The sequence below is a fragment of the Pelophylax lessonae genome, assembly GCF_965119305.1.
Source record: "Pelophylax lessonae genome assembly, chromosome: 4".
NCBI classification, from domain to species: domain Eukaryota; kingdom Metazoa; phylum Chordata; class Amphibia; order Anura; family Ranidae; genus Pelophylax; species Pelophylax lessonae.
In genome coordinates, this window is record NC_138771.1 from 572,877,478 (window position 1) to 572,898,810 (window position 21,333).

The following is a 21,333-nucleotide window of genomic DNA, read 5'->3' on the forward strand; positions in this document are numbered from 1 at the left end:
CCCCAGTGTATGTGTTTTTTATTTTGTTCTTTTTAATAAGCCGCTATATAGCTTATTTTATAGCACTGCTCACATGACTGGCCGCCTCTCTCCTCTCCTGGCTCACATCAGCAGGGGGTTCCTAGGCCCCACCTGCTGTGGCCGACAATCAGGTGATCGCCAATATAAAATAAGGTATATAGGGGCTCATTTTTTAAAAAAACACATAAACACATACACTGGGGCACATCTGTTACTGTAACAGAGCAGATTGTAGAAAGAAGAATCAGTGGCTTAACAACCCCTTTAGGGAGAAATGTTTTCATTTCATGTAAACCAGGATGGATTTGATTTCAATTACTAATAAAAAGGCTTGATTTAAATCATAATTTTTAAAGAACAGCTGTCATCTGACCCACTGATAAGACAGCTGGTGATGCAGCAGTGAAACAACAAGGTGAGGTACGTGATGGCAGCAGGTACATGGATGCCCACTAACAGGCGCTGCCATGATGGATCTGAAATGACAGGTGCTCTTTAAAGTAAAGACTCATTCTTGCTGGTAGTTAGTGTGAAATTGTGTGAATGCATCAATGCAGTGTATGTTATCTCAGCTTGCATTGAATTGAACTTACCAAAAATGTAAACATACAGCCTCATGCTACATAACTAAGCTCAATTTAATGTTAAATCAATTAAATTATTAATGTATCTTAAATAGAAAACCTGTCTTTAGATAGATTTTTACTCCAAAAGAATTTTATTTTAAAAATTTGATTTAAATTTAAAAAAATAATAATTGGGGGATTTTTTATTTATTTATTTTTTTAAATCATCGATTTTTATCCACCCTGATGTAAACATACACACAAATGGTTTCCTATTTTAAATTAAAATTTGTTATTTTACAAGGTGGGTGTTCACATATACTTTGATTACTATAATTAACCCTCTCTGTACTGTTCTGGTAGTTCTTTATTATCAATAGTAAACTAGATGTGCGTCTATACTAACAAATGGTTTAAGGCTGGCCATACACGGTGCAAATTTCTTGGCTGCAGGAAATAAATTTGGACAATTCCCCCATCAACACAGACAGTGTTAACAGGGGAATCAGCAATTGTTTTCTCCCAGCAGGGGCGGGCAGGGGAAGCCAGTGATTATTACTAGCGACAGCTATAGTAGCCCCTAGTATTAATTGCAAGAGAATGAGGCAGGCTAGTTGTACCCAAGGTGATCGATCAACAGACTTGGTACATTTGGCCTGCCCATTAACAATTCGAACAGTGTAGGGCCGGCCTAAGATCTCAAGGCTCAGGTGGTACTTTGCATTGTGTTAATGCACTGACAAAAACTGTCCCCCCAACTGCACATAGTAAGCGATTCTGAACAATTTCAATGTAAAATCCTGCTACAAAGAAACAACTAGAAAAGGTAAGGATTATATACATAAATATTTTTTTTCAATCAAAAAAAAAAAATCGCAATCTCGACTCAACCCCCTCTCCTGATCTTAAAACAGAATGTCCTCAATTCATACAGAGCCTTCTCTGCTCACTCAAAGCTGTCAAAAAAGAAAAGAACCAACCAAATGTTTATCAACATTGTTAGGGCTGCTAGAAAACTATAAAACACAATGTTTTACAATGTATCATTTCGTTCTTTTATATCAAAGGAATGAACTTCCGTCTGTGAGGGCAGTTTAACCTCTTAAAGAGGAAGCCTTTTTTTTTTTTTTTTTTTACACTTGTTGCTCACAAGTTAAAGAGGAAGTAAACCCTCCTCTGACACTTTTACCTATAGGTAAGCCTATGATAAGGCTTACCTATAGGTACTGTAAATATCTCCTAAACATGCACTGTTTAGGAGATATTTACCTTACATGCAGCCAGTGACGTCACTGGCGCATGCGCTCTGAAGGAACGGCCGCTGGTGCCGTTCCTTCAGAGTCCCGTGCCGTGACCGTCAGCTCCCGTCACCGCGGCTCCGGCCAATCAGATGGCCAGATGCCACGATCCCGGAAGACGGGCGACTGAACATGTCACCCGTCATACAGGTGAGTGAGCGGCACGGCGGGGGCGCGTTGTAAGGTATTTCATAATGAGCTAGTATGCGGTGCATACTAGCTCATTATGTGTTTGTCTTTCAGGTTGTAAAAAAAAAAAAAGTTAAACGAGTTTACAACCTCTTTAAAATAATTATTTTTGCTAGAAAATTACTTAGAACTCCCAAACATTATATATATATTAGCAGAGACCCTAGAGAATAAAATGGTGAGCGTTGCAATCTTTTATGTCACACTCTCTTTGCGCAGAAGTCTTTCAAATGCAGTTTTTTTTGGGAGAAAACTGGATTTTTGTCTTACAGTAAAATCCTTTTCTCTAATGTTCATTGACGGACACAGCTTTATATCTTCATTTGACAGATGGGTTATGCTGCTCCTCCTAGTAGAAACAACCCGGATGAGGCTGAAACCAGAGTAAGCCCCAGGAAGTCCAACTTGGTGGACGGGGTCAAGGCTGACTTCTCACCGTGGTGTCCAAATCCCCCTTCAGGACAGATGACAATCCCATTCGCAGAAGATCATCCAGTTACACCAGTAAAGAAATCCCCCGCTGTCTGGGTGAGGCTAACACCGGAGCCAACACATTTCTGAACACCTGGGGCTGAGGTGACATCAAAGGGTAATGCCACGAATTGATAGTGCTCCTCATCTATGGCAAAGCACAGAAAATGTTGATGCCCGATGTAGATCGGTCTATGAAGGTAAGTGTCCTTGATATCGATGGAGGCTAGAAAGACCCCTTGATGAAGTGAAGCCACAACTGTGCAAATGGATTCCTCTCTGAATTTCTGAACCCATACAAAGTGGTTCAGGGCCTTGAGATTCAGGATTGGACAAACCTTCTTTCTGGGGACCGTAAAGAGGTTTGAATAAAACCCCTGAAAACGTTCCGACTCTGGCACTGGGACAATGACCCCTTGTGACAACAAATCCTGTACCGCTCCTAGAAAGCCTTGAAGCCGATCCGGACAGATGCAGATGCAGATTGGAAGGGTAAAACGTTGCTGGGGGGGGGCAAGGATCGAAACTCTATCTTATAACCGGACCAAATCCACTCGAGTATCCCTTTGTCTGGGATGAACGAGGTCCATGGATCCGGAAAAAAACAAAGACGACCCCCCCACCCCTAGTAAGGGTGAGGACATCCCTTCAGGCGGAGGAGGGCTTATCCACGAGGCTAGAGGAGCCCGCCTTGGACTTACCACCCCAGGCTCTTTTGGAACCCCCTATGAAGGGGAGAGAGGATTTAGAACTCTTGTCCTACGACCCCCCTGGGAAGAAAGGACCGCTTGTGAGCCGACAAAAAAAACAGGACCACGTTTGCGGCGAGGCGCTCTGTTCTTAGTAACCTGCGGGAGCAAAGTGCCCTTTCCTCCCGTGAGACCCTTAATGATCTCTTCCATGGAAGCTCCAAACAGACAGTCACCCTACAAAGAGAAGATCCGTCAGAATCTTTTTGGAGACCAGCTGTCACCGACGCCCTGCAGGCTAACGGGGCTGCATCCAGGGGAAAGCATCGCAGATATATTGCAGCCCCTGTATTAACTGGACAAAAAAGGAAAGGGAGAGTGGGTAGAAAGCAAGATGGCCTTCCAACCCACCCCCACAAAAAAAGTGATCAACTCTCAGTACCAATGAGACAATGAAAATGAGTGTAATAATAAACACAGTATATTTTATTGGGCACTTGTGCCTGGAAAAAATAGTTTGCACATGTAACAAAGTGAGACACCACAGTGTATAAAACCAACAAGAGAACATGCACATATCTGGAGCCTAAGACAAGTAATGAGGTCAGGCTGATAAAAGTATAAGCACTACCATATGTGGCATGAAAGCAAGATCTACTGCATGGTCACCTCAAGGAATAGTCCATAGACAAACTGATGGTTTTCCTGGAGAAAAAAATTTTCCCTGTATTAACTGGTCCGCCAGCTCCGCCATTTCATGAGGGTGCTGACCCTCTTTCAAATCCTGGCGTAAAAGCTTCAGACACTCCGTTAAGGTCTGAGAGACAAAGGTTATGGCAAACACTGGTCTCAGGATTGAGCCTGCCACGGTAAAAAGATTGCGGACCGAGGATTCAGTCTTCCTATTTGCAGGATCCTTTAAGGACAGAGCATCCTCCACTGGTAGTAACAGGACTTTGTTTAGCCTAGAAACCTGGTAGTCCACCACTGGTGGTACTGTTAGATTCTTCAAAATGGAATCCTCAAAGGGATATCTCGTAGCGAAACACTTAGGTATCCCAGCCATGCGTTTCGCAGACCCCCACTGACTAGCAACAATCTTATCAACTTTAGTCACTCTTGGTTGCCTGCGGGTGCCAAAATGCACCGGAGCAGCCAACACAGCATCCGCAGAGTCCTCCATTTTTAAAGTTTCTCGCACTGACACAATCAGTGCGAGAAACTTCTTCTACAAGCACCTTTTCTTTCACAGAGGTGGTGAAAGAAATCATCCTCACTATCAGAGCACTCGAAGTGCGTGGACGCAAACCCCATGGGATGAAATGCGTCTGCAGCCACATCAGCCTCAGAATCTGAGGAGAGAGAGAGAAAACAGGAGAAGGCAAAGAGTGCTTTTTGCCAGGTCTCTTCTGTAAGACCATGTCCACTTTAGACAATAAAGATTGTAGGACGGCCGTCATGCCACCATCGCAAAGACATGTTCAGCAAGCTCCATGACACCCTGGTGCCGCAGTATAAAGTTTTACAATAAGCTATGAAAATAACCCCAGCAGCGCCGATTCCTGTGGAAGTTACAGGTCCCAGGACATTGCAATAGAACAAGCAGGGAGATACCACCCCAGAACTCACCAAACGTGTCTCAGCAGAAGCCGGGACAGAGGGGAATGAGTGCCAACAGCCTGCAGCATGCCAATATGAATGGAAGAGGAACAGCCGTGCTGTCACTAGAAGCCGCCCGCTGAACACCACTCTATGCGCTACAAGAAAATGGCCACTGCTGCTGTTATAGACAGAAGCCACCAAAAACATGGCCACCGGTCTTCAGGAAAATGGCAGCCAAGCAGCCGCACATGTAACCACAACAAAAAGGTGGCGCCACCTCCAGTTGCGCAAAGTACCTGAAGCACTTACACAGCCAGGGGGCTGGTAGGGACCCCCCTCAGCACACAACACCCCCAAGGCAAACATCCTGCCGCACAGCGACTCGATTGTTTTACCCCACCTGACAGACACTGATCACCTCACCTCACAGGAGGTGACATTGTCCACCAACCAAAAGTTAAAGTCACCAGTACACCCACATGGGAGTAGGGGAGGGAGAGCCACTGCTAGTGAGGAGGGGGGGGGGAGGTAAAGGTGGGAAGGATACCTGGGAGACCTACCGACCCTGGGAGGGCCCCACGTTCACCCCAAATGTACCGAGGGAGAGGGGGGCACTCCTTATATCATTGGAACCTGGCGGGGGTCACTCCAGGCAGGTCACCTCCCCATCTTGGAAGGAGGGATGCTGCAGGCCCGGGGAACGCTGCGATCCTGGCTGCGACCAGGTTGTGTGCCTCCTCGGGAGACGTCCCACTCGCAAGCCAGTCCCTTCAGTGGGACCGTGTCGCGGCTGACCTAGCGCAGAGCTAAAGTCTGCATGCGCTCACTGGTCAGACTGGGACGACCGTAAGGATCTAGGATAGCCAGTGTGTCACCCAGTCCAGCAGTTGATTGTAGCTCTCACAGGAACAGATAGAAGAAAAGAAAAAAAAAACAAACAAAAAGAAAAAAAAGTTGTTTAATAAAAAGGGGAAAAAATGCCAGGACCAGAGATCCCAGCAAGGAGCTAGGTCCTTACTCCTGCGATCCTAGAGCAGGAAGTGGGAGTATAGCACCTGGGACCGCCCTATAGGCGTAGTTAAGCTTTGTTAACCCTTTTCCGCCTAGAGTCCTACTCCTAGGAAGAGCAGCATAACCCATCTGTCAAATAAAGATATGAAGCTGTGTCCGTCAATGAAGGAAAGAGAAAATACAATTTAAAAATAAAAAGGAAACGGTAAAAGTTAGCCCATTTTTTTTTGTATAATGTAAAAGATGATGTTACACCAAGAATCGTGATCTTTATTCTAAGCAAAAAATAAATAAAAAATTGTGATTTTTTTTTAGAATTGTGCAGCTCTACTATGCATGGTGAGCAGTGTAATGTTGATAAACCAAGAGAAAGCCTGAAGAGTTTCTCTAAAGCTGAACTCCACCATCTCCCAATATAGCTTGTAAAGTGCAAAAAGTCAGAGACTGGTTGACTGTCTAGTCAAGTATGTTCAAATTGAGCGCATCCATTGAAAAAACTGGCCCTTATCACAGTTGGTGATAACCTGTATGCAAAGACTTTGGATCTTAATCTTTAAAGTGTTATTAAACCCATTAAAGTAAAATCAGTCTGAATATGCAATAAAGCATGCTTGTTATACTCACTGTGGAACCTAAGAGGTTAATCCTCTACATTGTGTAAAAAGGTTGCTTGATTTTGTCTTCTCTTAACCTCCCTTTTTATCCCCACTGTCCCTAATCTATCTGCTGATAAAACAGAGCCTTAGGGGCAAGCGGCACATGCTCAGTTTGGTGTGTATTGCTAGAGGATTTTTTTCTTGGGAGAGTGCATGTGATCACCACAGGGCCAATCAGCACTATTCAGACAGAGGGTCAAGTGTCCTGCAGCCTCATAGGACAATCAGGGGAGAATGAAAACTACTACAAGCTTTAATCAGACACTGATAGAAGTCACAAGACTACTCTAACTGCTGATGAGAAAAGGCATTAAGAGTATATATTAACTAAAATAATTGCATTTCCATGTTCTGTATACTGTGGGAGACCAGATATAGTAAATGCAGGCTCCTGGGATTAGAAACACGTTAATGTATCCCAAAGCTAGAAATGAGCATGGATAATCATCCCCTTCACTCCTATAGGGTATGTATCATAGGTAAATACCAATAAATATGTTAAAAACAAGACTGATCCAATTCCCAGGAACTGAATACCCCCAATAATTACATCTGACAAAAAAAAGGTGCAGTAAAGAATTCTGCTGACACGTTTATCTAATTTGTAGTTCTTGTAGCCATCTGCATTCACTGTGTTGGCATTGTGAAACACCAAAACTGCCGGAGCTCACACAGTGTAGTGTCAAGCCACATCACACCAGCTCCCTCTTCCAAACCTTGTGCAGGGCACATTGTGCCTCCTACATCAAGGCAGCACTGCTCCTACTTTCTGCTTATCTCCACCAGTAAGAAACTCTCAATGTGTACAATCTGCCTATGGTTGACAAAGTTCTGCCATTTACTTCTCTCATTCGGTACTACAATAAATGTGTTGCAGAGCACTGTGGTATAAGATAAGAAATGACAGTTTCACTTTTTAACATTGCCATTAAAACTCTACCAGTGGAAGGCAATCAGCTTCCCCCAGCTGTGGGCCTACAGATGCCAGAGGGCCCTGCCAGCCAAAGCATTTAAGGCAAGTCTGCTGGTACCTGTAGTCCCACAGCAGCTAAAAGACTCACCTGGTTCAGTAGATATGCATACCTACAACTGCTGCGACACCGTCCATAAAGACAAAACATGGCAGGTATGGCATGCAAGAGACATTCGGTGCAAAAGAAGAAAAGAAAAGCCTTATAGGATAACCTGCACTGGTTTCAAGCATTCTTGTTCCTCAGGTTGACTTTGCTGGTAAGCAGACCTACCTCTAGGTCCCACCAATTAGTAAGTTTACATGCCAAAGGAAATCAAGCTCCTGCTGTACCCTCTCGACTGCTCTGGATCAAAGCATTGCAAGTCAAATAGACCTCAGCTCTGCCATCACATCTCCACTTTCTCCTCCTGGCCTGGGGATGTGTGTATTGTTAATGGTAACCAGGAGTAGGGTCAGAGATGTAAATGTACCACTTGGGTCTATGAAACCTGCAACTCTTGCATCCGAGCCAGAAGCTAGAGCAAAAGCTCATCTTCCCCTGGGATGTAAACTACCGATTTGAAGGACAGAGATAAGCCTGGATGACCAAGAAGTCCATCTGAGCAACATTTAGGTTTAACGGCTTAAGACTTTAGGCTTTTGGAGACACACATGTGAACATTTGGAGTGGTTACACACAGATTTCATGGCTATTAAAGGCTTTTGAGGATCAACCACGTAAACTTTTTACCATTTGTGTCCAGAAGCTGTCATAATTGCTTTGTACATGAAAATGTAAAATTTGCCACAGACATCACTGCAAAAACCATGAACAATCCAAAGCAAACCAAAATATTCAGTTTAAAGGAAAGGTGCACCTTAAGGCCATTTCCACATCCATGCGTGTGTACTAGACACACATGTACTCCATGCGTTCTTTGGGGTTGCTCCCATTAAAAAGTTTCCAAACCCAAAATCGAAAAGAAAGCCAATACAGCCACCACATTTAAGAACCGGTTAGCTGTAAATTTATTTCTGGGTTTATATACCCTTTACTTCTAATTGACCCCCAACATGCTTACACACAGTAAACACCACACCTCACCCTCACTGGGCAGGAAACACATGCAGTGAAATGGGACAAGGATAGTCAAGGAAGTTTCTGGTGTGGAGGCGAGTTGAGGTCCTATTAGAAATGAATGAGCACAGATACAGATGTGTGTGTGAGCGCATCAAGCACCTACTCATATAGGTGCCATGAGCAATACAGGCTACCCCCTCTCACCCTAGGCTTCAATTATTTACATATGAAAGCATACCTCAGACCAGCATAGTCGGGGCAGTGACTTCACAATTTATGCCTTGTCACATCAGAGAATGCTTTGCACTCGTTAAGAAAATGCAAAATATGTTCTCTGAATGGTGCTCTCGCCAAGTGAGCGCCCTCCTGTGTTGACTAATTAGCAGGTCAGCTGCTCCGCATGGGTTACGGAAGTTAGAGGAGGTGCAACGTTAGAAAACATACCTCGTTAGAATTCCATACCCTCGTCACTTCCTGTCAAAACAGCTGAGCAGCATAGCAATGCGCATGCTCAGAGCCCCGGATACATCATTGAACAGCAGAGAAGTTGACAAGTTCGCATGCTCTGAGGGTATGAAATTATCACGGTTGTGTGTGATGTTATACTTGCGGCGGTTACATTAAATAAAACAGCTCCTCTGCAACATAGGTCATCTCCACTCCTATCCCTGTCACTTCCCAGATGTTGGCTACTAAATATAAAAGCGGAGGCGGGTGTATGAAATGTAAATGACGGAGATCTCGGCTCCGTGATCCGCTTTTATATTTATTAGCCGAGATCAGGGAAGTGAGAGGGGTAGGAGCGGAGATGAACCATGTTGCAGAGGAGCTGTTTTAATGTAACGGCAGCAAGTGTAACGTTACACACACTACTGTGATAAATCCATACCCTCAGTAGGTGCACCGGAAGTGACGAGGGTATGGTTTTCTCACAGGTATGTTTTTTTCACGGAACAGAGGTCTCTATAGAAGCAGTGCCTACTAAGTAATTTCCAGCTTCCATAGGGATCTCCCACTGGTGCAAGCGAGACCAATGTAACTATGCAAAAATATGTATAGCTAAACAAAACAAAAAGGTTCTGCCTTTGGGTATAATTAACCAGCCTTCATAAAATGATAGAACTAGCTTTCAGTATTTTTCAGTAGCAAGTGTACATTCATATACATGTACTTCTGTATGCTGAAGTGAAGATTTGTTGCTTATTTTAAAAGTGTAATGTAGTATAGTGGCTAATGCAGCAAAACGTTAAAGCAAAAAAAAAAAAAAAAACACATTGAAATTAAGACACAGTAATGAGCATGCAGAGATTTGCATCCAGCCTTAGGTTAATCATTAGGGTATGCGATAGTTTGTACTGTACCAAAGAGAAGAAAGGATGGAGGACAATAAACAATTTTGGAAAAGGTGCACCTATGTTCTACAGCAGCCTTTTTCAACCAGGTTTCCTCCAGAGGTTGCTGGGGGTTCTCCAAGCAGTGAGTAATGGTGAACTGATCTCCTGCCTTTTTAATTGGACATAAATGTTAGGGAACACCACAGTGTTTACGGTTTCTTTTCTGGGACCTTGATCCAGCAATGTGCATGAGAGCAGCTGCTCTCCCGGCTAAGCCCCATTGTGTGGGTCAATGGAAACCGCGGCGGCTAAGAAGCACGCACAAGTGCCCCGATAGCAAGCTGTTGGCAGAGGGGAGGAGCCAGGAGTGCCTGCAGGGGACCCAAGAGGAGGATCAGGGATGCTCAATCACAGAGCAGGCATCTGCTTTTATTTTTTTTTTCTCCTTTAGTATCACTAAAGTAAATGAAGCCAAAACAAAGGAGGTAAAATTCAAACACATATATATAATATGAAAATGTTAAAAATGATGTATGCATATACATCTTTTAATATGTCTATACACAAGTATTTTACTGACCATTACGCAGGAACTTTTCTCGCAGAAAACATATGCATACCAACATCAGTCAATTCTTTACAGCCGTGTGAATGAGGCCTTACTAAAAATAATTTCAATGTACGGGGGAGTGTTTAAAAAATAAAATTATTTGGGTGTCAAATACACATGCCACATCGATGGGGAAAGTTTTTACTAAAACTTCCAAGTTATTGCTCACAATGTACCGTGAGTTGTAGGTATAATATTTAGCAGAGGTTCGCTGAGACCTAAACATTTTTTTTTTAGGTTTCCTCTGGGGTAATAGGTTGATAAAGGCTGCTCTATAGAAAATACATAAAAACTTTGAAAAGGATTCAAAACAAAAAAAAAACGTTAAAAGATCAGAACTATAGCTTAGCTTTATTTCGTGCATAGAAAAGAAAGAGGGGGAAAACACAAACAAAAATTAAAAAATGTAAAAAAACAAAATAAAATAAAAATGTCCCGTTTAGCTTTATTTAGAACAGAGTGAGAGTAAGTATAACAAAAATAAATATTTGATCAGCAAGAGAACATTAGTAGGAGACTGATTACAAGCTAAAAAGCATATTAAAACAAAAATTTATACGAAGCAAGCTCAGCTCAAGCAGAACTATCTGAACTCCCTACACCATGAAACATCAACAAATACATGAAATAAGCAAGGCGTTACAACAAAGTAACACATCTGCAAATCACATTAAAGCAGACACAGCAGAACTCACTATCTCTTCCTCAGGAGGCTCCAGTTTTTGAATCTTGTTGGGTTGTGGTTCCTCCACCTTCACCTCCTCACGGTGGTGATGGTGATGGTGGTGATGATGATGCTTGCTGCTCTTCTTTCTTTTCTCCTTCCTTTCCCGCCGCCTTTCGTGCTTTTTCCGGTTGAATTCACTGGCTTGGAATTCATGAAGGAGATCCCCACATAGTGAGGATTCAAACATCTCACGCCCATTCTGAATTGTCTTTGTAATTCTTAACTTGATCTCTGGGGAGCCAGTCTTTTTTTGAAAACAAGTGGAAGGAGGAGGTTGAAGACTTGTTGGAGGGGAGGTGGGCTGAGGAGGAGAAGATTTAACTACCCCCTCATTAGGCCGCATAGAGGCAGTCTCCAGATGGTGGTAATACTCCAGGGTACTGAAGTTTCTGCTGCCATACCCATTGGCTGAGCCATTAGGGAACTGAGAATATGCCTGGTATTTGATCTGTGAGTCATATCCCAGAGAGGACTGATAGCCATTGGTGAGGGGTGGCAAGTCCTCGGTGGTAGGCGTGTGGTACTGGAAGTCCGGCTGCAGGCCAGAATCATAGGGCGTATGACCGCCCTCTTCAGCCTGATCGCTGCTGTTGGCATCATCCTGCCGGTTGTTGGCTGAGTCGATGAGTTGAGGGGGTTGCTGGATTGTGTTTCCCATGATCCCTTGCATGAAAGAGAAGGAGAAATCCATTGTCGTGCTCAGGCATCATCAGCTTTCCCTTTCTCTCATAGGGCCTGGAGACAAAGATGAATAAAAGTTTAATCTTTACAAAAAATTATGACAGTAATCATTACTTCATTGTAACATATTTTGCTATGAATCAAACCTTTCACCCCCAATATGAATAATCAGTACTATGAGCCTCCTCCTTATGCTGCAGACAATGCTAAAATGGGTGTATGTTAAGGCTGGCCATAGATGGATGGTTTTTATTTGTATCCTCAGCCAGCCACACAATGGAAGTGGAGCAGGAACTGTCAGAACACACCGATTTCTCATTGAGAAAAACAACATTCCAACAAGCCCATTCGACAGAATTTGATCAATACATTGATTGTCAAGCAGAAGTGGTCAGTGCTGAACCAGATGAATTTCAATCCAGCTATAGCCAGGTTATGTTTTTTTCCCCTATGAAAAGTTTGGGGTTCTCACAACTGTCCAAGAGAAGTGAAGGTGAGGAAGTGAGGTGAGATCCCTCCCCATGAATACCTCACCCAGGTTGTAACCCTTACCTACTCGAGTCAAAATGTAACAACATTTGGCTGGAGTTACACTATAAAGTCAAACTTATTCTGGCAGGTAACAGCAGTATAAGCAGTAAAAAGATCAGTTGAAGAACTTCAGGTTTCAGGCATAACTCAGCACTTACAGTTTACATTTTAAAAGGCCCCACATGGCCACTATTTGCTTCAGATCTTTGCTCAAGCACCTCAGTATGTAGCATACACACACAAGGAGTGGCTATGTGCCCTCTACCCATAGGAATAAACCAACCAGGTCTACCAATTGATTGCTAAACATGTACACCTACCAATTCTAGATTTATGGATCAGATATGGGACCTTTGAAAGACATTTAGAAAAAAGTTCTGAAACCAAAAGGGTTTAAACTTGCTAACAGCAATACCATCCATGTGGCGGCTTGGAATGCATGACGTCATCAGCCCGCCTTAGCCAGAGGAAGCTTTATAAAATTTAAAGAATAAAATTATTTTGTTCCATGAGCAGGATGGGAAGTTCTAGTCCTGCTGGCGGAACACAGCATTGTATAGATGTGGCTACATACATCTGATACATACAGCACACACAGCCGCTGCAACTGTTGGTGAAGCTCATATACACTTTTTCAAGCTACAACCAACTCTACACTCAGGTGTTAGCAGGCCCAATTGAAAACCATGGACTTGGGATGCTGAGCATTTTAGGCTTCAAGCTACAAAATGCCTGGTTGTAATTGGGATCTAAGGTATGATGGCCACATCTATTTTGCATGACAGGTCTGTTTTTAGTGGCTTGGTCCTCAAGTTTATACTTTACTTGTATTTTCCTAATGGAAACTAAAGGCCGGGTACAAATAGAGAGCTTGTGTAAACATGGGGAAAATGTACACTGCATGACTGAGTGCTTTGGTTTCCTCCTACAATGCAAACACATATATAGGTAGAGGAGCTGGCTTCCGACCACACTGGTCTTTGGGCCAATTTAGGCTACATTCACACCTGAGTGTAGCGTTTTCACGTGTTTTTTACCGCAATTTTACTGCGATTTTACCGCGATTTACAGGCGTTTTTTGTGCAGGTGTTTTTAGATTGAATAGAAACCAATGGAAAACGCCTGTAATCTGCCCAAAAAGAAGCTCATGTACTTTTTTGAGCGTTGGGCGTTTTGCTTACAGCGTCAAAACGCTCAGATGTGAACAGGGGTCATTGAAATGAATAGGAATTGTCTTGTTGGGCGTTTTGAGAGCTGATCCTAGAGCAGAAAAACTCCCCAAAAACGCCTACATGTGAACGGAGCCTTAAACAGCTCGGCTTAAATACACACATTTTGCCTATGTGTTTTTAACATACATGTTGCAGAACATGGCAGAAGTTTTGCAGTTACAAAACAAAATATGTTGGTAATTTTTTTTATATATGGTTTCACTATTCTCTATGGAGGAAAAAAACTGCAGTTTAAAAGTATTGATTAATGTAACTGCCATAGCCATCCCTCCTCATCCGGCCTTATTACTAAGGCACGTCATAAGATGGGTTTACACCCCCAGCATCACTGACACCCTTTGGCTGCATAGTTCTCTTTCCTTAAAAGGTGAACTTATTAGCCTTAAAAAAAATATTTGGAATGTTCCCACATTCTATTCACATAACCTTTGTGGAAGTCCAACCAGCATGTTTGCCAATGAAAAGTAATTCTTCAAAAATTATCAAATTTATATTCTGCGGTTTAATCCACTACATTTTTACTGAACCACATTCACAATAATTTTATTATTTCCCCAGCATAACATTACAACCTGGCCCCAGCAGAATACTACAATTTTTCTTCAGGGGTTATTCAGCAGGCAAAAAAAGTTGAGAATTCAATAGAAACAAATCAAAATGTGTGGCTTAGGGTTCATTCATATCAAATCTCAAGAGCTGTGTTGGTCTGCAACAATTGCTTTCTGGGTGTCCTTTTCACACCATAACGCTGCCTTGAGGTTCAGTGTGATGCATAAAATTGTAGAGCAGTGCATGGTCTTCAATAAAGAAAAATAAAATCAGAACACATCGCACTGTCCCTACACAACATACAACAGTGTGCACACATTTTAGCATGTAGGCTGGTGTGAATGAGCCCATACTATCAGTGAAGAAGCAACTACACACTAGGATTGTTTATCAAAGCGCCTTGAAGAACGTCTGTTTCCCATACCAAGCAGACATAAGTTCTTTTCCTAGACATATATTTTACTAATCGTACAATGTAACTTTGGAAAAATAGATTGAAGTTAAGCTATATGCCTTTCTAGAACAAGCTAATGAAATTCCAGTCATTCATAGAATTAGATTGACCCATCCTAACTACACCTATGCCCATCTTAACCACTTTAAGACCAGAGGATTTTCCCCCATAATGACCAGGCCCTATTTTGCAATTCGGCACTGCGTTATTTTAACGGACAATTGCGCAGTCGTGCGACGCTGTACCCAAATAAATTTACGTCTTCCCCCCCCCCCCCAAATAGAGCTTTCTTTTTGTGGTATTTGATCATCTGTGCAATTTTTATTTTTTGCGCTATAAACAAAAAAATAGCGCCAATTTTGAAAAAATATATATTTTTCACATTCTGCTATATAACATTCCCAAAAAAAAAAATTAAAAATCAAAAGTTAACAGTTTAGACCAACTTGTTTTCTGCTACATATTTTTGGTAAAAAAAAAAAAAAAAAAAAAAAAAAAAAATCGCAATAAGCTTATTTTGATTGGTTTGCGCAAAAGTTATCGCATTTACTAACTACGGGAAAGATTTATGTTATTTTTATTGTTTTACTAGTAATGGCGGCGATCTGCGATTTTTTGTGGGACTGCGATATTGCGGCGGACAGATCAGACCTCTGACATTTTTGACACTTTTGGGTGTACCAGTGACATTACTACAGTAATCAGTGCTAAAAATATGCACTGTTACTGTAATAATGACACTGGCAGGGAAGGGGTTAACAGTATAGGTGACCAAGGGGTTAACTGTAAGCCTAGGGGAGTGATTCTAACTGTGGGGGGGTTGGGCTTGTGAAATGATCACAGAGACATGCAATCCTATATAGAAGGATCACATGGCCTCTATGATCATTGCAGGCAGAAGGACTGTCGGCTGTGTTTACATCAGCCGTCTGTCCTCTGTCAGCGGGGAGAGATCAAGAGTGTCAGGCTGCAATCGGAGCGCTCGCCCCCCAGCTCCTCCCAGGCGAAGTCACGTACCGATATGGGACTCTGCCTGGGAGAGCAACTCTGCCGACGTGTATGTATATGTGTGTGTGTGTGTGTGTATATATATATATATATATATATATATATATATATATATATATATATAATATATAAAGTATACGGTCGGCAAGTGGTTAACTACACCTATGCCCAGAGTAGGAAAGAGTTTTCTACAATGCACACCTTCACCCAGAAACTAAGTTACCCATATTCTTCTCCTTCCCCCAGACAATTACTGCCCCTTAATGGAAACCTTGGGCCAATTACTATTGGTTTGTAAAATATCAGCAGCTACAGTATTTGACTGTCAATTTTCACACTCCCAGGTGAAGGTCCTCTTTAAAGTGGAACTAAAGGACAACGTTTATTTATTTGAATAGAATAGTGAGAAACTTTGTCAGGATTTTTTTGTTTGTTTTTTGCTGTCTGTGCCCCTGCTGGGGAGATTCTCTCCAATAGCCCTAATCACCAATGTCACCTGAATGAAAGGTACCACCAGAACAGGAGACAAATCCTCCAATGGATGCACTTGTCCCTATGAAAAGAGAATTTCCCTCACATTGGAAATATGTCCTCATTATCTGTTTCTCTAGGCCAGAAAGGAATAAGGCTCCATGTACACGGGACGTTGTTAAAAGTCCCTTTGAATGCTGGAATTTTTAGGACGTTTAAAAACGTCCGTTCGGTCGCGTTTGCACCCGCGTTTAGCGGGCGTTTGCGTTTAGAACCGTTCCTAGAGGTCAAAAAAAATCATTCCCCTTTAAAAAGGAAAAACGCGAGCGCTAAACGCAGGTCATCGCGTTCGGTTGCGTTTTTGCATTTGAAACGCCGGAAAACACACGTTCGAACGCAAATAATTGCTTTCCAAAAAACGTCCCTGAACTCAACTGCCTGCAAATGACTGTAAACGACCCTATGTACATGGACAGATAAGATAATATGTAGGAGGGTTCATATCTAAAAATGTAAAAAAAAAGTTTTGACTTTAGGTCTACTTCAGCAAGCAGTTAAAAGATTTAAAGTATACTTTCACTTTTGCAGCCAAATTGAGACAACACCCACTTTATGTGTCACTTGTCCTCATTCATATAGCATAACAAAAAAAAAAAAAACACAATCATCAGTTGCAGCATACAAGTCTTAAGGCCCGTACACACGTAGCGATTGTTGGCCGTAAATATTCGGCCGCCGAACGATCGGCTGATTGTCGGCTTGTTAATATGATGCTTCCGACAACCGACAGCGACTTTTCGGCCGAACAGAATCGGGTGTGCAGGCTATAAAATTTTTGTTGGCCAATACCAGAAAGGCCGATTGTTCGCAAGTCAGTACAGATTTCAGCCGACAAACAGCAGATTAGCAAGACTGGGCATGCTCAGAGAAAAAAAACACACGGAAAGTTAACCATCACATGATATCACTTCTGCAGTCGGCTGTTGTTGGCCGACAAAATTTGTGTGCAGTCTTTAGCACTTTTCAACCGACAGGACAGAACCGGACAAAAGACGGCCGATCGTTCGGCCGACATTCGGTACGTGTGCACGGGGCTTTAGGCCAATACAATAGGATGTCAAAAAGAAACTCCAAAAAGGTTGGCAAACACTGCAAACAGCCAACTAGAACCCCCGAAACACAACAGAAATCCAAGTGTCATCCTTACAGACAAAACCACCAAACCCAGGCTGGGATCCCATGGAGACCAGAGAGGCACCAGGAGAAAATGTGAGCGACCCAAACAATGCTCTCACTAATGTCTGCAATTAGTGCCTACTTCCGATTTGTTTTCAGCTGGTCGCCTGCTGTCTATTAGTACCCATCCCCCCCCTCCCCCCCCCCCCCCCTCAGCTAGTCGTCTGAAGTCTATTAGTACCTGTGGTTTTTTTTTTGGTTGGTTTTTGCAGCATCCTTTAGGTTTTACGGCTCCCCAACAGCTCCCCCTTTAGCCGAAGGATCAGTGGCTGGGGGTGACAGATACTCTGCTTCATGGCCGTGGTAAGAACTCTACCTCCCATTGTTGGGCACTACTGCCTGCCAGATACAACCAATTCCAGTGAATGGAGCCACACAAATTGTGCACAACATGCACGTTTGCAGTACAGGACTGCAGCATTTAGGGGGTTAAAATAAGTGATGAGGAGCTGATACAACTCCTCTGTCAGATGCTCTCTGAAGAGAGAGATGAATGTGATCACTCTTCAGTCTGCAAAGCAAGTGTTAATGTGTGATTCCCGTCTTGTAGCATGCCAAAGAATAATGGCTTACTGCAAGACTACAGAGGGAGGGAAGGAGTTTTCTTCATATGTAAATGAATCCCTTCACAGAGAGCAGGGATCTGAGGGGTAGAATTCACATATAACAGTAGCACAGTGAGCTTTCATAACAGGCTGTGTATAGAGGTGTGTACTATGATTCTGAAGGATGCTGGGATCTGTGAAGAGGAACTTGAGAGGTTTGGACTCTTCCTGTAGGCGTGACTGGGGGGACTGAAGTCTAATTAGGATGTATTCATTCCCACCAACCATCAGAGCTGTGATGGAAGTTACATTATTTGCAGACTACAAAGGGGTGTGTTCTAGGCTAGCGATGAGGCAGCAAATGACTGGAAGGCATTCAGTCTACATTCAGACTACACACAGTGTCACATGATACAATACCTCAACTAAACCCACAATATCAGAGGATCTGTAAACAGCAACATATTACAGAGGTATGATCTATGCTGGGACTGATCATTCTATTCGGGTCTAGTGAAAAGAAAGTTGGAGTTCAGCTTGAAAAGTATAACCAAATGCATTTTTTTTTTTTTTTAAGTTTTGGATAGAGTGGAGACTGATTAGAACACTTGTCAGTGCCCTAATTGGGGAGATTCCCCCTCTCTCTGTCCTGTGAAAGTAAAAGAAAATCCCAACATTTAGGGTTGTCCCCTGAACAGTAATAGTAGGGAATCTTCCAATGGGGAATTCCCTTAATTTGCAGGGATTTCTTCTCACTTCCTGTTTTGCTAAAATCTTTCAGGGGTTATAAACCTCCCTTGCGCTATGCAAAGTGAAAGAGAAAAAAAAAAAATAAGTTTTGCTATAGTTCTACTTTAAGGCCTGGTTCACACCTATGCGTTTTTTTTGTTTGGTGCATTCTGCAGAAACAATGCATTTTAATCTGCCCAGCGACAATATGTGCAAAAAAAAAAAAAACATAAAAAGCACAAAACGCATGTGCGAAAACGCGAACTGCACCAAAATCAAAAGCAAACTGCATAGTTATGAAATGAACCAGGCCTCAGAACATGGAATTTCACAACCAAGCCGTTGAAGTGAGCAATCGTGATGCAGGATGGTACACGGGTCTTTGGAACAGCAGGTTTGGATAAACTGGTAGAGCCTATGAAGTGTGGCTAAATTTGATTTTTACGCCCTCATATGCCAGCTCGATGCAATGTGGATTTCCTAGATGTCCTCTATGTCTATCCAGCAAAGCACGCAAGGAACGACCTTGAGAGGAAAAGGCATAAAATTAGACCAAACTAATCCCACTGGGTCAGTAGGGCATCCACTGCAAAGGCCCGAGGATTTGTAGGCCTGGCGATGAATTTTATCCAGTTTGTTGTTAAACCTGGAGACCAGAAGGTTCGGCATTCTCCCACCTGACACAGAGAGCCCATTCCCCTGGATCCAGACATTTACAACTGAGGAGGTTCTCTTGCAAATTTTCCCCACCTGGAATGTGTACTGCATACAGGGCATGGACAAAGTTCTGCCCAAGTCAGAATCAAAGCCACTTCTTGCAGCACTGACTTCTGTTGCCTCCCTGCCGATGATGTATGCTACCGTTTTGGTGGTGTTCAACTTTACCCTAACCAGGTGGCGCCAAAGCCAGAAGAACCAATCCTAGAACACCGATAGGGAGCTGAGCTACCACTGGAGACCATATCCCCAGAACCGAGAAGGTATCCAGAACTCCCCAGCCCGACAGGCTGTCTGTCGTGCCTACCAGACCATAAGGGAAAAGGACTTCACAGATTCCAGCACCAGACTGGAAATCAATCCCTCCAGGGCTAACCTGGTTTTGCTGTTCAGATGCATGGGTAAATCGAGGGACTGAGCCTGTCCCACTGCAATGCTCTGGATTGAAACCACGCATACAGGACCACCTCGAAGGTGGCCATTATCAAGCCCAGAACCCTCATGCAGAAACAACTCGAGGGATGCCCCAAGGATCTGCAAAGCCTCACTAGAAACCCGAGAGATAGGGCCACATTCATGAATAGGCCCCAGGTACTCCACACAGTGAGACGAATCTAACTCTGAATTTCCTAAGATCGCAAACTTGGCTGGGGTTAGCACCATCTACTGGACATTGGCCAACAGGGCCTGCATTGGCTGGTCCCATAGGAGGTGATCCTCTACATAGCCCACAATGGGTTTGAAGACGACCCAGAATCAGGGCCAGCACTGTGGTGAAAACCCATAGTGCTGTAAATAGGCTGCATGGCAGAGCCACAAACTGAAAATGTTGCAACCACAGTACACTCTGGCGGGGCTCAAAGATAGGAATGTGTAACTATGCATCCTTGATGCCCACCGATGCCAGAAAATCCTCTGAAAGAAAGGAGGCAATTACTGGTGGAGAGATGTAATTTCTTTACCTGAAGCAAATGGTTAAGGACTTCAGATACAAAATTAGGTATACACCCACATTTGCCTTAAAACAAACAGGATGGAGTAAAACCTTGGAATTTTTCCTTTTCTGGGACAGGAATTACCACATCTTTAGAACAAAGCTACACCAGGGCAGCCGGAGGATCAGCAGGGAGCTTTTATACTTTGGACACAATGGTTTGATCTGAAAGGCCCCAGGCCCAAAGGACTGCAAGTTCTTTCATTGGAAAAATGACTTGTCCCCAAGGCTTGGAGGACTTGGGAATCCAGTTCTTACTGGACTTCCAAGCCTTGGTCTGGGAGGGACAGAAGACAACTTGGAACTGACACCTTTGTCTTATTAGAAGGGCAAAAGGGTACTCTAGCCACTAGAGATCTGGTAGATAAAATAAGTGTTACTATACAGCCGTTCACCCATGAGAGGCATATGTACAAGCAGCATATTGCAGGGGAGCCTCATTAACTAAGCACTTGATCCACAAGATATGTCTCATCTATAAAGAGATCAAACCCAGCTGGGAAAGCGGTTGAAGAATTCTACCAGGCCAACCAAACAGAAGCATAGGGCCACTGGAAAGAGCACTCATTTGTTACTGGCAAAAGAACCCACCTAAAGGGCCCCAGGATCTTTAGCCATGCGGTTATTTCAGACCAAAAAAACAAAAACTGGCAGGCCTCCGTCACAGCAAGAGAAGGCTGAATACACCTTAACCACTTGCCAACCGATAGACCGCCGCATATTTGGCTCGGCTACGCAAAACAACGCAGCCCTCCGTCGGTCGCAAGCGCGGTGCTCCCCCCCTAGGCAGCAGGGATGCGGATCCACAGACCGGCGGCTGCGATTGCCGCCGGGCACCCCGCTGAGAGAGGAAGGTCAGCTGTAAAGCTTCGCACACACGCGTCGAAAATTGGCAGGGAATTTTCATCCGACGACCGATCTGCCAATTTTCGGCTTGTTAGTATGATGCTTCCGACAACCGACTCCGACTTTTCGGCCG

At 43.4% G+C, this 21,333-nt stretch overlaps 1 protein-coding gene across 1 annotated transcript in view; it reads right to left on the reverse strand.

The window, feature by feature from the left end:
- NSD3 (nuclear receptor binding SET domain protein 3) overlaps positions 1 to 21,333 on the reverse strand; it is a 253,610-nt gene that overhangs the window by 212,560 nt on the left and 19,717 nt on the right. The window contains exon 2 of the mRNA XM_082255234.1: positions 11,176 to 11,942. Coding sequence (XP_082111360.1) covers positions 11,176 to 11,898 — 723 coding nt within the window. The 5' untranslated portion in view covers positions 11,899 to 11,942. The remainder of the gene's footprint in view (positions 1 to 11,175; positions 11,943 to 21,333) is intronic.